The sequence below is a fragment of the Xenopus tropicalis genome, chromosome 6 (assembly GCF_000004195.4).
Source record: "Xenopus tropicalis strain Nigerian chromosome 6, UCB_Xtro_10.0, whole genome shotgun sequence".
Lineage (NCBI taxonomy): Eukaryota > Metazoa > Chordata > Amphibia > Anura > Pipidae > Xenopus > Xenopus tropicalis.
The window spans coordinates 151,249,000-151,264,571 of record NC_030682.2 but is presented as its reverse complement, the minus strand read 5'-3'; the positions used below and the strand labels follow the sequence as shown (position 1 = coordinate 151,264,571).

Below are 15,572 nucleotides of genomic sequence, written 5' to 3'. Positions count from 1 at the left end.
CTTTAATGGCGGATAAATCCCTTCTCCAAGAAGCAGATACTGAGTTGATTGCCATATTCTTACCCGCTGATGCCAGTCCTGATTTCCTGTAACCAACCAGCCTGTCTGTACCCAGTGGCGCCACAGCTGGAATCTCCGAATGCACGCCCACTATGGTAAAGATGGCATTTCGCAAAGCCTACTCTATCAAGGATAAGCTGGAGGCCATCGAACGGGTGAAAAATGGAGAAAGGCAAGCAAGTGTATCGAGGGACTTTGGGGTGCCGGGGGGGACCCTGCGGGGCTGGCTGAAGGACGAGCAAAAACTCAGATGGTTCCTGGACCAGCTCGGGGGCGATGTGGGCACCCACAGGAAAAAGATGCGACTTGCCAATGAGGAAGAAATAGACAGGGCAGTGTACAGCTGGTTTATCTCCCTGCGCCAGCAGGGCATTCCTCTGTCGGGGCCCATTATCCAGGCGCAGGCAGAGGCGTTTGCCAAGCAGATTTACGGAGACGAATGCACCTTTAAGGCGAGCCACGGCTGGTTCTGGCGCTGGCAGAAAAGACACGGAATATCCAGTCAGCGCATATATGGCGAATCGGAGGTGAGGCAGACAGAAATGGATCCTGTGATAATATTCCCGGAACAGCCCAATACTCCAGTCGCTGACAGCGGCTACGGAGATGAGCAGATATACAATGCCAATATTACCGGGCTGTACTGGAAACTGCTGCCCGACCAGACCCACGACATGATCTTGGCCAAGCAGCCCGACGGCTACAAGCACATAAAGGAAAGGGTTACGGTTCTGTTGGCCGCCAATCTCACGGGAAGCCATAAGCTGAAGCCTCTGGTGGTCGGGAAGCTCCGGGATCCCCCCAGCCTGCGCCACCACAATCAGGACAAGTTCCCCGCGGTTTATCACTACTCTAGAAACGCGTGGGTGACCCAGGAGCTCCTGAGAGAGTGGTTCCTGGAGGAATTTGTTCCTGCAGTCAAGCGTTACCTGAAGAGATGTTGCCTCCAGCAGAAAGCCGTGCTCTTAGTCAACCAATGCCCTGGGAAGCCACCTGAGGAAGATCTGCAAACGGCTGATGGCAACATCCGAGTCTTATTTCTCTCCAAAACCACGAGGAGTAAAATCCCTTCCATGGACCAGGGAGTCATCTCTTCCTTCAAGCAACTGTACAGGCGAGAGCTTCTCAAGCTAATGGTGTCCTGCGATAGCTCCCCCTCTGACTTTGTCACTTCTTTCAGGCTCAAAGACATGATTTATCTAGCAGGCCAGTCGTGGAACATGATACAGGCCGGGAGCATTGAGAAGTGCTGGCTCTATGGTCTTCGGGCGGCTTTTGAGACAAACGCCAGCGCGGAAACCAAGGAAGAGGAGTACAGCAAGGTCTTCGCTGATTTGACCAATCTGGCCACCTTGGCCTACAAGCAGATGCTGCCTGAGGACATCGCCGAGTGGGTTCACCTGGACGACTCCATATCCGTTGTTGAAGAGGACAGAATTGGAGATTCTGGCTGCACGTTCCTTGCACCCGATGACCCCTCGGGAGATATGGACATGGGCGTCGATGAGATAGAGAGGGATCCTATGCCGTCTGCGGCTGAGGCCATCCACGGCCTGAAGACCGCTCTACGTTGGTTAGAAGCTCAAGACCCGCAGAAAGTCGGTCCTCTGAAAATAGTGCAACTGCGATCACTAATAACCACGGCTCAGCGGCTTCAAGCGCAGCTACAGGGCAAAGCAACAGACTGCGACGGAAGCCCCTGATCCTTACGAGACTGGGGGGGCAAATAGCTAAAAGCACTAGAGAGTTTGTGAGCACACATAGAGACAAAGTATATATTTTGCACTACAACGTAGTATTGTCCAATGTAAGTCCTCGGGGGCAGCTATCGAGCCCCCACTCTTCCTTAGCAATGTTCTCTTCAGTACAATGTAGCAATATGAACCCCAAATGTTGGGCCAAATAATCCAACTCTGCTTGGTAGTCTAGCGCCCCTTGCTGCAGGCAGGTAGTACTACTCAGAACTCGGGACCCAGCTCACTACTGCATTATACACAACTGGGTCACTGCTGGGCCTGGGGTTTCCCTTATGTATTTCTCCAAGACTTTCAGTGCTGAGGACGGGGGGTCCAGGGTGTAGCACTCGTGCCCCTCAGCCTTCGCCACTGTGGAGAGGTATAGTCCATTTCATTGCTATGGCTTTGTACCATAGAAACCAACAGCAGAAGCTCATCTTGTTTTCATTGCTTTGGGTACAGAACCATAGGAATGAATTGGACCAGTTTCTATATACGGTGCCAATTGGCTGAGCCCTGAGGCTGCCAACGTTACTGGGCATGTAGACTTCAGCCGTCCGTATGTGCCCACATTTGGTCAAGCAGTTTGGCCGATTTCAGCCATAATGCCTGGCCATCTGGACATGTACTCCAGGTTGGTGGATCATCTTGTGATCCTATTGGATGATGCCAGCTAACAAGGAAAAGGAGCAGCAGCTCTTCATCATTTCCTATTGTTCTTGCTGTCGGCCTCAATAAATGGACCAATCAGAAGCCATACTGGTACCCCTCTGTTTAGCGTATGGGCCAGTCAGTTGGATGCCTGATATCATTGGCCGGTGAATGGGCAGCTTTAGTGCTGCAAAGTTGAATTTGTACTTCGACGCAGACAGCAAGTTATTTCCAGTTGGGCTTTCTTTTTTATATTATTTGTGATTAAAGGATAAGTAAGCCTTTTATCTTGAAATCCCTTAAAATTACTCTAAACGACCCCCAGCATGCAGATTTATTTCGTTTCACTATTACAGCTGAACTGCATCTCTTTTACTGACTTCCTTGTCTACTGAAAAGCCCCACCCCTTTTGCATTCTGAGCCCTCCTTCTCTCTCCGACTATGATGACCTCAAAGAGGTGCCGACTGCTCGTGCCTGATTGATTTTAATTGGCGCAGAGGCACCACTTTGAGGTCATCATAGTCGGAGAGAGAAGGAGGGCTCAGAAAACAAAAGGGCGGAGCTTCATGCTAGATATGGAAGTAGGTAAAAGAGCCGCAGTTCAGCTCCTTGTAATAAAGGTTCTGGACTTGGAAGCGCTCTACAGCTGGCCGTGACAATGGTTTGTTTACAATTTGTGGAGGATTCGGCCTACGGTGCATCCCTAGCAGTGATCCGTGCTTTCTGATTCGCCAGTGGCACTGCACGTGCTCAGTGAGCTCTTGGCTGCTGGTGAGAAGCTGAGGGTTGGGGGTCGTTGGGGAAATCATCAAGGTGAAAATGGAGGTCCAACTGTTCTGATTTTGAATGAATTCTGATGCAGACTGCACTGATTTCTATGCTGTAATGTAAATCTGCATTCGTTATTCAGCCCTGGATTGTGACTGTTATATTGTAGGAAACCCTGTTGAGCTGTAGTTCAACACTAAACGGTTATGTGGTTGCTAGGGAACTGCTCATCCTTGTACCACTGACCCTAGCAACCACATAATAAGAGGCAACTAATTAAAAAGAAAAAAACAACTGCAAATTGGATCAATATTCTTATATAAACTTCGCATTTGAACAGGTTTTTAGCTGCTAGGGTCTCTGCCCCTAACAACCAGACGGGTTGCTGTAACGATAGGAGCTTTACAACTTTTCAATTGGTCTTCATTATTTATTCTTTATAGTTTTTGAATTATTTCAAATGGGGGTCACTGACCCCGGCAGCCAAAAACCTACTGCCCCAGTTTTATTGTTACTTTTTATATTCTATTCAGCCCCTCTCCTTTTAAAGGGGATATTCACCTTCAACTTTTAGTATAATGTAGAGAATAATATTCTGAGACAATTTGCAATTAGTCTTCATTTTTTATTTGCAGTTTTTTAGTTATTTCACTTTTTGTTTAGCAGCTCTCCAGTTGGAGGTTCAGCAGCTGGTTGCTAGGGTCTGAACTACCTTAGCAACCAGGGAGTGGTTTGAATGAGAGACTGATATATGAATAGGGGAGGGGCTGAATAGAAAGATAAGGAATAAAAAGTAACAATAACAATAAAACTGGACCCTCACAGAGCAATAGGGTTTGGCTGCCGGGGTCAGTGACCCCCATTTTAAAAGCTACCTGGGCCCCCAGTGTGGGGGGTTACAGCCCTGAATAGATGCCCCCGTATCTCAGGACACACAGGTAAGGAAAGTCACAGAAATGCCCAATCCCTGCCAGCTCAATGCAGCGCCACTGATACCTGTGTATAATCACCAGTGTAATAAAAGCCACTTTATAGGGAAACTTTCCCTTTAAATGAACGAACTTGTCCAAAAAATTCTTTATTTACAGCATTTTGGGTAATTGAAACAGACGTGTAGGTTGGGTCGTACCATTGTGGCCTCCCAGCAAGGTGTGTCTCTGGGCTCAACCACCACTCTCCACTCCGGGTAATGGGGGGCTCACAGGGGCAGTGGGGTAAGTGCATCAGTGTTATATCTGATACTGCCTGGGTCAGTTACTAGGACTGTATATTGATAGACACTATGATGTGGTAAAAATATTCACCCGCAATCAGCACTCGATAGGCCGCCTGTAATCATGGCTTCCTGTCAGTCTGGGGACCAATAAGATATTATTCTGCAATGGTTGCCTGGGACCCAGCAGAATCTTCTTCATCCTAAGTGCACTGGGGGTGGGGGAGGCTGCTGGGAGTTGCAAAAGGAGTGGCCTATATGGACCAATACTGTGCCTGGGGCAGGGAGGCTGCTGGGAGTTGCAAAAGGAGTGGCCTATATGGACCAATACTGTGCCTGGGGTGGGGGAGGCTGCTGGGAGTTGCAAAAGGAGTGGCCTATATGGACCAATACTGTGCCTGGGGTGGGGAAGGCTGCTGGGAGTTGCAAAAGTAGTGGCCTATATGGACCAATACTGTGCCTGGGGTAGGGAGGCTGCTGGGAGTTGCAAAAGGAGTGGCCTATATGGACCAATACTGTGCCTGGGGTGGGGGAGGCTGCTGGGAGTTGCAAAAGGAGTGGCCTATATGGACCAATACTGTGCCTGGGGTGGGGGAGGCTGCTGGGAGTTGCAAAAGGAGTGGCCTAAATGGACCAATACTGTGCCTGGGGTGGGGGAGGCTGCTGGGAGTTGCAAAAGGAGTGGCCTAAATGGACCAATACAGTGCCTGGGGTGGGGGAGGCTGCTGGGAGTTGCAAAAGGAGTGGCCTAAATGGACCAATACAGTGCCTGGGGTGGGGGAGGCTGCTGGGAGTTGCAAAATGAGTGGCCTAAATGGACCAATACTGTGCCTGGGGTGGGGGAGGCTGCTGGGAGTTGCAAAAGGAGTGGCCTATATGGACCAATACTGTGCCTGGGGTGGGGAAGGCTTCTGGGAGTTGCAAGAGGAGTGGCCTATATGGACCAATACTGTGATTGGGGTGGGGGAGGCTGCTGGGAGTTGCAAAAGGAGTGGCCTAAATGGACCAATACTGTGCCTGTGGTGGGGGAGGCTGCTGGGAGTTGCAAAAGGAGTGGCCTATATGGACCAATACTGTGCCTGGGGTGGGGAGGCTGCTGGGAGTTGCAAGAGGAGTGGCCTAAATGCACCAATAATGTGCCTGGGGTGGGGGAGGCTGCTGGGAGTTGCAAAAGGAGTGGCCTAAATGGACCAATACAGTGCCTGGGGTGGGGGGGGCTGCTGGGAGTTGCAAAAGGAGTGGCCTAAATGGACCAATACTGTGCCTGTGGTGGGGGAGGCTGCTGGGAGTTGCAAAAGGAGTGGCCTATATGGACCAATACTGTGCCTGGGGTGGGGAGGCTGCTGGGAGTTGCAAGAGGAGTGGCCTAAATGCACCAATAATGTGCCTGGGGTGGGGGAGGCTGCTGGGAGTTGCAAAAGGACTGGCCTAAATGCACCAATAATGTGCCTGGGGTGGGAGAGGCTGCTGGGAGTTGCAAAAGGAGTGGCCTATATGGACCAATACTGTGCCTGGGGTGGGGGAGGCTGCTGGGAGATGCAAAAGGAGTGGCCTATATTGACCAATACTGTGCCACTATCACTTCTCCCTCTGATCTCCTATTTACCCCAGGCCGGGGGTTTGCACACAAAAATGAGCCTAACATTTTTTCAGCAGAATTTGGAATTTTCTATGTATTTATTTTATGTGTCTGAAGAGGATCCTGTCTCCCGTCACAGCCGCACATTTGCCCCGCAGCGTTGGGGGCTTTGATAGGACGAGAGTCCGGGGGTAACAAGTGGTCGCCACCCACAATGCCGATTTGATATCATTGTCGGGGGCCGGAGGAGGGTCTGGCACCGCTGCTGAGGCTGAAATGTTTCAGAACATGGTGTTACTTGCCCTTTAATAAGGGAATAAAAGCATCATATGCTGCAGGGCAAGGTCTGGGCACTGTGCCTGGGGCCAAACGATGCCATTGGTAGGCGGAGTTTGCTTCGGTCAAACCTGGACCCCCCTATTAACATAGAATCATCTGCCTGCAGCTCCCCCCCTTCTGTGAATGGGCCGGACCGGTACCAGAAGTTCTACTTTCTGCCCATATCCATTGCCCTTGTTGTCGCCGCTTCCACAGCGTTCATGACCGTGGCCCTTAAGCCCCCTTTCTCCAGCTCGTGGAGCCCATGAATGGTCGTTCCTCCCGGGGTGCAAACGTCCGACCGCAGGGTCGCTGGGTGCTCCTCACTCTGCAGAAGCATCTTGGCCGCCCCCTGGGGGGGGAGAAAGAAATGTGATCATAAAGACAAATCTGCTGCGTATACAGAATAGTGCAAACTGAGAAAAATAAGAGATCCTATTTAAAGGGGCGGTTCACCTTTAAATTAACTGTTAGTAGGTTGTAGAATGGCCAGTTCTTAACAATTTTTCAATTGGTCTTCATTTTTTATCGTTATTTCGGACTCTTTGCAGCTTCCAAATGGGGGTCACTGACCCCGGCAGCCAAACCCTATTGCTCTGTGAGGCTCCAGTTTTATTGTTACTTTTTATTCCTTATCTTTCTATTCAGTCCCTCCCCTATTCATATAGCAGTCTCTCATTCCAACCACACCCTGGTTGCCAAGGTAGTTGAGACCCTAGAAACCAGCTGCTGAAACTCCAGTTTTATTGTTATTGTTACTATTTATAACATATCTTTCTATCTAGCCCCTCCCCTATTCATATTCCTGTCTCTCATTCGAACCACTGCCTGGTTGCTATGGTAATTTGGACTCTAGCAGCCATAAAGCTGCTAAAACTCCAAACTGGAGAGCTGCTGAATATAAAGCTAAATCATTCAAAAAATAACAAATACTGAACTATGAAGACCAATTGCAAATTGTCTCAGAATAGAACTTTCTACAAGATACCAGTTAAATTCAAGAGTGAACAACCCCTTTATGGTGTTACTTGCCCTTTAATAAGCCTGTACAGTGAAAGGACTTTAACCCTTTACATCATGTAGACGGTAGAATCATAATGGCACTGCCATAGGAACTATGTTTTTGGATTATAGGTTGTTTGGGGTCAAAGTTGGAAGAACTCACCTTACTGGTTCCTCGGGGGCGGTACCTTGCCCAAGTGCTGTGCCAACCAACAGGGCCTTTCGGAAGGTTATGGTTGCACCTTAGCACAAGGCTAGTAGCCCTAGCGCTGCCGGCAACCAACCAGAGATGAGCGCCACGTGTGAACCACCGGCCCGTACATGTGGGGGCAGTAGCACAAAGGGCAAGTAAACCTTTAGCTTCTATTTTATAGGCTTTGGCAAAAGCTTACACGGAGCAGAACAAGGCCACTAAGGAGACCAGTGAATGGTATAAAGGTTAGTCTTACAGTTCTACAGAACCTCACCAGCAGAGTCTGAGCGGCGATCTGTCGGGCGAGGGCGCCCGGCATCCCCATCTTAACCGCCCCGTCGGCCAAAGCCTCGGCGAATGTGTAAACCTGCAGGGAGAGAGAGGGGCCAGGTTGGGCCAAGCAGTTCGGGGGCCACAGTAAACGCTCAGATCACTGGGCTCGAGGCGGCCCATTTGGCCAATAGGTCTACGGACAAAACAATTCTACTGTGACCCGCTTCATTCAATATATACGGCTAGGGGTGATGTCTTGTTTGGGCGCCCAACAAGGCCGGACTTGGGCCACTTTGATCAAAGTCTATTAGTCATTAGCTGTTTCGGAATAGCCAATGGGACCAATGAGCAGCGTCCCCCGTACTTACGTAAGCCACCCCGCTGCCGCTCACCCCCGTGTGAATGTCAATATAGGATTCTGGAACCTCCACGCACAGCCCGCACGTACGGACCAGGCTCTGAAACAGATTGGCTTCCCCCTCGCCGGCACAGCGACCCCGGGAAAATACAACTGCCCCTTCCTGAACCACACAGGGCAGGTTGGGCATCATGCGGATAACCTTGGTCCCAGGAGGCAAATTCTGGAGAGAATAGAGAATAGGAACAGTATAAAGACAGTGCTGCATTCATATCAGGGAGACTCAATTGCGCCCCCTAGCTGTTGTACTAGTCTGTGGATGGCATATTCCTCAGGGTGGGTACAGGCCTGGACTGGCAATCTGTGGGTTCTGGCAAATGCCAGGGGGGCTGTTTGTGCCTCTGGGTACTGGGAATGCCAGGGGGGCTGTAAGGTGCCACAGACAGTCACTATTTATTGGGCTGGGGGGGGGCTGTTTGTGCCTCTGGGTACTGGGAATGCCAGGGGGGGGCTGTAAGGTGCCACAGACAGTCACTATTTATTGGGCTGGGGGGGCTGTTTGTGCCTCTGGGTACTGGGAATGCCGGGGGGGCTGTAAGGTGCCACAGACAGTCACTATTTATTGGGCTGGGGGGGGTGCTGTTTGTGCCTCTGGGTACTGGGAATGCCAGGGGGGCTGTAAGGTGCCACAGACAGTCACTATTTATTGGGCTGGGGGGCTGTTTGTGCCTCTGGGTACTGGGAATGCCAGGGGGGCTGTAAGGTGCCACAGACACTCACTATTTATTGGGCTGGGGGGGGGCTGTTTGTGCCTCTGGGTACTGGGAATGCCAGGGGGGCTGTAAGGTGCCACAGACAGTCACTATTTATTGGGCTGGGGGGGGGGGCTGTTTGTGCCTCTGGGTACTGGGAATGCCAGGGCCTATTTTGAATCCCAGTCCAAGCCTGGGTGGGTACAAGTATAAGCCACACCCTTCCCTAATATCTGTGGGCATTTGGCACCATCATGCAACTCCTTGAAAGATGGGTATATAAAGACTACATTTCCCAGAATTCCCTTTCCGGAAGCACTTCCTTCCTGCCTAAGACCAGGGTACTAGGGCTGCTGTACACTGCGCTTGTACGCCCCCACCCAGGGGCATTGAATTCATGGGAATATTCTTATTATTGAGTATTCTATATACATTCATTCCTGAATCACAGCCACTATACCCACCGTCTCCAGGGTCTGCAGCGTGACCCCGGCCGCCATGGAAACGATCACATGCTCAGCAGTCACTTCTGGGGAAATCTCTTCCAGGACCGAGGGAATGATATGGGGCTTAGTAGCCAAAAACACCACTCGGCAGCGAGACACCACCGAGCGGTTATTGTGCGACGTGCGGCAGCCGCGAAGCTGAGGGGAATAACCCAGAATTAGCTCCCTGTACTGCTCTGATTCTGTTTTATTATTATTATCATTTACCTCCAATTGCAACTGAACTAACTGTAAAAAAATTCCCTTTAGATGGGAAAATAACCATAAATGTATTACAGGTTATAAGTCCTGCTATGAGGTATAATGCCATTCACAAATAACCAAATGTAATTAGCTGCCCCCCCCCCACCAAAAAAAAAATAACACCAACATGGGTTACCTTGAATTTCTCCAGATTGCGGTCCGTTGGGGCACTCACCGTAACATTCTGAGCCGCAATTTTCCCTTTTAAAATATATATAAATGTATTAATAAGCTGTTGATCCCCATAAGGTTGTGTATTATAAGGGATAATGTACCCCCTACTGTATACGATAAGGATATTAGCAGTCACTGAGGGGTTCTGTGCCCATATAAAGGCACAAGGCTGCAGGCTGAGTTATACAGGGAACTCTGAGTATCACTCATGTATTATAAGGGATAATGTACCCCCTACTGTAAATGATAAGGATATTAGAAGTCACTGAGGGGTTCTGTGCCCCCCATATAAAGGCACAAGGCTGCAGGCTGAGTTATACAGGGAACTCTGAGTATCACTCATGTATTATAAGGGATAATGTACCCCCTACTGTAAATGATAAGGATATTAGCAGTCACTGAGGGGTTCTGTGCCCATATAAAGGCACAAGGCTGCAGGCTGAGTTATACAGGGAACTCTGAGTATCACTCATGTATTATAAGGGATAATGTACCCCCTACTGTAAATGATAAGGATATTAGCAGTCACTGAGGGGTTCTGTGCCCCCCATATAAAGGCACAAGGCTGCAGGCTGAGTTATACAGGGAACTCTGAGTATCACTCATGTATTATAAGGGATAATGTACCCCCTACTGTAAATGATAAGGATATTAGCAGTCACTGAGGGGTTCTGTGCCCCCCATATAAAGGCACAAGGCTGCAGGCTGAGTTATACAGGGAACTCTGAGTATCACTCATGTATTATAAGGGATAATGTACCCCCTACTGTAAATGATAAGGATATTAGCAGTCACTGAGGGGTTCTGTGCCCCCCATATAAAGGCACAAGGCTGCAGGCTGAGTTATACAGGGAACTCTGAGTATCACTCATGTATTATAAGGGATAATGTACCCCCTACTGTAAATGATAAGGATATTAGCAGTCACTGAGGGGTTCTGTGCCCATATAAAGGCACAAGGCTGCAGGCTGAGTTATACAGGGAACTCTGAGTATCACTCATGTATTATAAGGGATAATGTACCCCCTACTGTAAATGATAAGGATATTAGCAGTCACTGAGGGGTTCTGTGCCCCCCATATAAAGGCACAAGGCTGCAGGCTGAGTTATACAGGGAACTCTGAGTATCACTCATGTATTATAAGGGATAATGTACCCCCTACTGTAAATGATAAGGATATTAGCAGTCACTGAGGGGTTCTGTGCCCCCCATATAAAGGCACAAGGCTGCAGGCTGAGTTATACAGGGAACTCTGAGTATCACTCATGTATTATAAGGGATAATGTACCCCCTACTGTAAATGATAAGGATATTAGCAGTCACTGAGGGGTTCTGTGCCCATATAAAGGCACAAGGCTGCAGGCTGAGTTATACAGGGAACTCTGAGTATCACTCATGTATTATAAGGGATAATGTACCCCCTACTGTAAATGATAAGGATATTAGCAGTCACTGAGGGGTTCTGTGCCCCCCATATAAAGGCACAAGGCTGCAGGCTGAGTTATACAGGGAACTCTGAGTATCACTCATGTATTATAAGGGATAATGTACCCCCTACTGTAAATGATAAGGATATTAGCAGTCACTGAGGGGACAGCAGTACCAGTGTAACTATGGGCAGTGCCAGGGGACAAGGGTATAACAGTAACAGTGGGGCAGGAGTTGGGGCGGTACCTTCGCGCAGAATCCCCTCCAGGACCCCCTGAGCCATACGCCCGGCACCGATACATCCCACCGGCACAGGAACATGCGGAGCGGCGGCCATAGCTGTGAGGGACTGGCAGTGCGACCAGCCAATCAGCGGCCGCGGGAGGAGGCAAATGGGAGGTGTGAGCCAAGGCAGGGATGTAATTGGTGCGAGGTAAGTGACGTCACATACCCGATCTTTTATAAGCGCCTCCCTGAGACCGCTCCGCTAATGAGACCGGGGGGACAGGTGAGTGTGTGGCGTTTCCCGCGGAAAGAGGTGCCCGGTCCGGGAGGGGCTGGGATGGAAGTTTTGTGCGGTTGGCTCCGGCTGTAAGGCTCTGATAGTGTATGGGGGGCCAGTCAGTCCGGGGGAGATAGTGTTACTAAGTGTAACGGGGGGGGGGGTTAGTGGATACAGGGGGATAGTAGTTTTAAAACTTTAGGGTTGAGGTCGGGGCCCCGGGCACAGGGGGGGGGGGGGATATTCCTGTGAGATCTGTTCCCCCTCAGCCCCTTGTACCGCTCTGTCCCCTCATTCCTTCCTGCATAGTAGGTTCGGTTGGTAAATGACTCCCATTAAACTCACCCTTCTGTCTCCCACCTCATCCCCCCACAGTGTGGCCCCAAAAGCCTCCCAGCCCCGGAGCAAAGGGTTAATTTAACCCTCTAGTTACTCAAAAGGCATCAGCCTCTTCCTTGTACCTATCTAATGTATCTGCCAGTACCACTGATTCAGGGGGGGGGATCCCACAACTTCCCAGCCCCCCTGTAACTCCCCTTCCTTGTACCTATCTAATGTATCTGCCAGTACCACTGATAAGGGGGGGGGGGATCCCACAACTTCCCAGCCCCCCCCTGTAACCCCCCTTCCTTGTACCTATCTAATGTATCTGCCAGTACCACTGATTCAGGGGGGGGTCCCACAACTTCCCAGCCCCCCCTGTAACTCCCCTTCCTTGTACCTATCTAATGTATCTGCCAGTACCACTGATTCAGGGGGGGGTCCCACAACTTCCCAGCCCCCCTGTAACTCCCCTTCCTTGTACCTATCTAATGTATCTGCCAGTACCACTGATTCAGGGGGGGATCCCACAACTTCCCAGCCCCCCCTGTAACTCCCCTTCCTTGTACCTATCTAATGTATCTGCCAGTACCACTGATTCAGGGGGGGGTCCCACAACTTCCCAGCCCCCCCTGTAACTCCCCTTCCTTGTACCTATCTAATGTATCTGCCAGTACCACTGATTCAGGGGGGGGATCCCACAACTTCCCAGCCCCCCTGTAACTCCCCTTCCTTGTACCTATCTAATGTATCTGCCAGTACCACTGATTCAGGGGGGGGGTCCCACAACTTCCCAGCCCCCCTGTAACTCCCCTTCCTTGTACCTATCTAATGTATCTGCCAGTACCACTGATTCAGGGGGGGGGGATCCCACAACTTCCCAGCTCCCCCTGTAACTCCCCTTCCTTGTACCTATCTAATGTATCTGCCAGTACCACTGATTCAGGGGGGGGATCCCACAACTTCCCAGCCCCCCCTGTAACTCCCCTTCCTTGTACCTATCTAATGTATCTGCCAGTACCACTGATTCAGGGGGGGGATCCCACAACTTCCCAGCCCCCCCTGTAACTCCCCTTCCTTGTACCTATCTAATGTATCAGCCAGTACCACTGATTCAGGGGGGGGATCCCACAACTTCCCAGCCCCCCCCCCTGTAACTCCCCTTCCTTGTACCTATCTAATGTATCTGCCAGTACCACTGATTCAGGGGGGGGATCCCACAACTTCCCAGCTCCCCCTGTAACTCCCCTTCCTTGTACCTATCTAATGTATCAGCCAGTACCACTGATTCAGGGGGGGATCCCACAACTTCCCAGCTCCCCCTGTAACTCCCCTTCCTTGTACCTATCTAATGTATCAGCCAGTACCACTGATTCAGGGGGGGGATCCCACAACTTCCCAGCCCCCCCCCCTGTAACTCCCCTTCCTTGTACCTATCTAATGTATCTGCCAGTACCACTGATTCAGGGGGGGGATCCCACAACTTCCCAGCCCCCCTGTAACTCCCCTTCCTTGTACCTATCTAATGTATCTGCCAGTACCACTGATTCAGGGGGGGGTCCCACAACTTCCCAGCTCCCCCTGTAACTCCCCTTCCTTGTACCTATCTAATGTATCAGCCAGTACCACTGATTCAGGGGGGGGGTCCCACAACTTCCCAGCCCCCCTGTAACTCCCCTTCCTTGTACCTATCTAATGTATCTGCCAGTACCACTGATTCAGGGGGGGGGATCCCACAACTTCCCAGCCCCCCCTGTAACTCCCCTTCCTTGTACCTATCTAATGTATCTGCCAGTACCACTGATTCAGGGGGGGGTCCCACAACTTCCCAGCCCCCCCTGTAACTCCCCTTCCTTGTACCTATCTAATGTATCTGCCAGTACCACTGATTCAGGGGGGGGATCCCACAACTTCCCAGCCCCCCCTGTAACTCCCCTTCCTTGTACCTATCTAATGTATCTGCCAGTACCACTGATTCAGGGGGGGGGTCCCACAACTTCCCAGCCCCCCTGTAACTCCCCTTCCTTGTACCTATCTAATGTATCTGCCAGTACCACTGATTCAGGGGGGGGGGATCCCACAACTTCCCAGCCCCCCCCCTGTAACTCCCCTTCCTTGTACCTATCTAATGTATCTGCCAGTACCACTGATTCAGGGGGGGGATCCCACAACTTCCCAGCCCCCCTGTAACTCCCCTTCCTTGTACCTATCTAATGTATCTGCCAGTACCACTGATTCAGGGGGGGGATCCCACAACTTCCCAGCCCCCCTGTAACTCCCCTTCCTTGTACCTATCTAATGTATCTGCCAGTACCACTGATTCAGGGGGGGGATCCCACAACTTCCCAGCCCCCCTGTAACTCCCCTTCCTTGTACCTATCTAATGTATCTGCCAGTACCACTGATTCAGGGGGGGGATCCCACAACTTCCCAGCCCCCCTGTAACTCCCCTTCCTTGTACCTATCTAATGTATCTGCCAGTACCACTGATTCAGGGGGGGGATCCCACAACTTCCCAGCCCCCCTGTAACTCCCCTTCCTTGTACCTATCTAATGTATCTGCCAGTACCACTGATTCAGGGGGGGGATCCCACAACTTCCCAGCCCCCCTGTAACTCCCCTTCCTTGTACCTATCTAATGTATCTGCCAGTACCACTGATTCAGGGGGGGGATCCCACAACTTCCCAGCCCCCCCTGTAACCCCCCTTCCTTGTACCTATCTAATGTATCTGCCAGTACCACTGATTCAGGGGGGGGATCCCACAACTTCCCAGCCCCCCTGTAACTCCCCTTCCTTGTACCTATCTAATGTATCTGCCAGTACCACTGATTCAGGGGGGGATCCCACAACTTCCCAGCCCCCCCTGTAACTCCCCTTCCTTGTACCTATCTAATGTATCTGCCAGTACCACTGATTCAGGGGGGGGGGGATCCCACAACTTCCCAGCCCCCCCTGTAACTCCCCTTCCTTGTACCTATCTAATGTATCTGCCAGTACCACTGATTCAGGGGGGGGGATCCCACAACTTCCCAGCCCCCCCCCTGTAACTCCCCTTCCTTGTACCTATCTAATGTATCTGCCAGTACCACTGATTCAGGGGGGGGGATCCCACAACTTCCCAGCCCCCCCTGTAACTCCCCTTCCTTGTACCTATCTAATGTATCTGCCAGTACCACTGATTCAGGGGGGGGATCCCACAACTTCCCAGCCCCCCCTGTAACCCCCCTTCCTTGTACCTATCTAATGTATCTGCCAGTACCACTGATTCAGGGGGGGGGGATCCCACAACTTCCCAGCCCCCCTGTAACTCCCCTTCCTTGTACCTATCTAATGTATCTGCCAGTACCACTGATTCAGGGGGGGTCCCACAACTTCCCAGCCCCCCCTGTAACTCCTCTTCCATGTACCTATCTAATGTATCTGCCAGTACCACTGATTCAGGGGGGGGGGGATCCCACAACTTCCCAGCCCCCCTGTAACTCCCCTTCCT

The 15,572-nt window shown here is 51.1% G+C and overlaps 2 protein-coding genes across 3 annotated transcripts; one reads left to right on the top strand and one right to left on the bottom strand.

Annotated features, from left to right (window-relative positions):
- The first annotated feature begins 131 nt into the window (after positions 1–131).
- Positions 132–2,732, top strand: tigd5 (tigger transposable element derived 5). The gene has a single exon (XM_012965135.3). It carries the CDS (start codon positions 153–155, stop codon positions 1,761–1,763), a length of 1,611 nt encoding a protein of 536 aa, XP_012820589.1. The 5' UTR covers positions 132–152; the 3' UTR covers positions 1,764–2,732.
- A 1,532-nt stretch (positions 2,733–4,264) lies between these two features.
- On the bottom strand, positions 4,265–11,649 carry pycr3 (pyrroline-5-carboxylate reductase 3). Of its 2 annotated transcripts, none has more exons than XM_004915011.4 (6): positions 11,504–11,649; positions 9,791–9,855; positions 9,370–9,549; positions 8,188–8,376; positions 7,797–7,889; positions 4,265–6,679 (listed from the first exon to the last, which is right to left on the bottom strand). In XM_004915011.4, the coding sequence occupies exons 1-6, from the start codon at positions 11,592–11,594 to the stop codon at positions 6,497–6,499; spliced, it is 801 nt and encodes a 266-aa protein (XP_004915068.1). In that variant the 5' UTR covers positions 11,595–11,649; the 3' UTR covers positions 4,265–6,496. The 2 variants fall into 2 exon arrangements, with proteins under 2 accessions (XP_004915068.1, XP_004915067.1); XM_004915010.4 differs by having other exon boundaries at positions 8,164–8,376; positions 11,504–11,648.
- Positions 11,650–15,572: the final 3,923 nt, after the last annotated feature.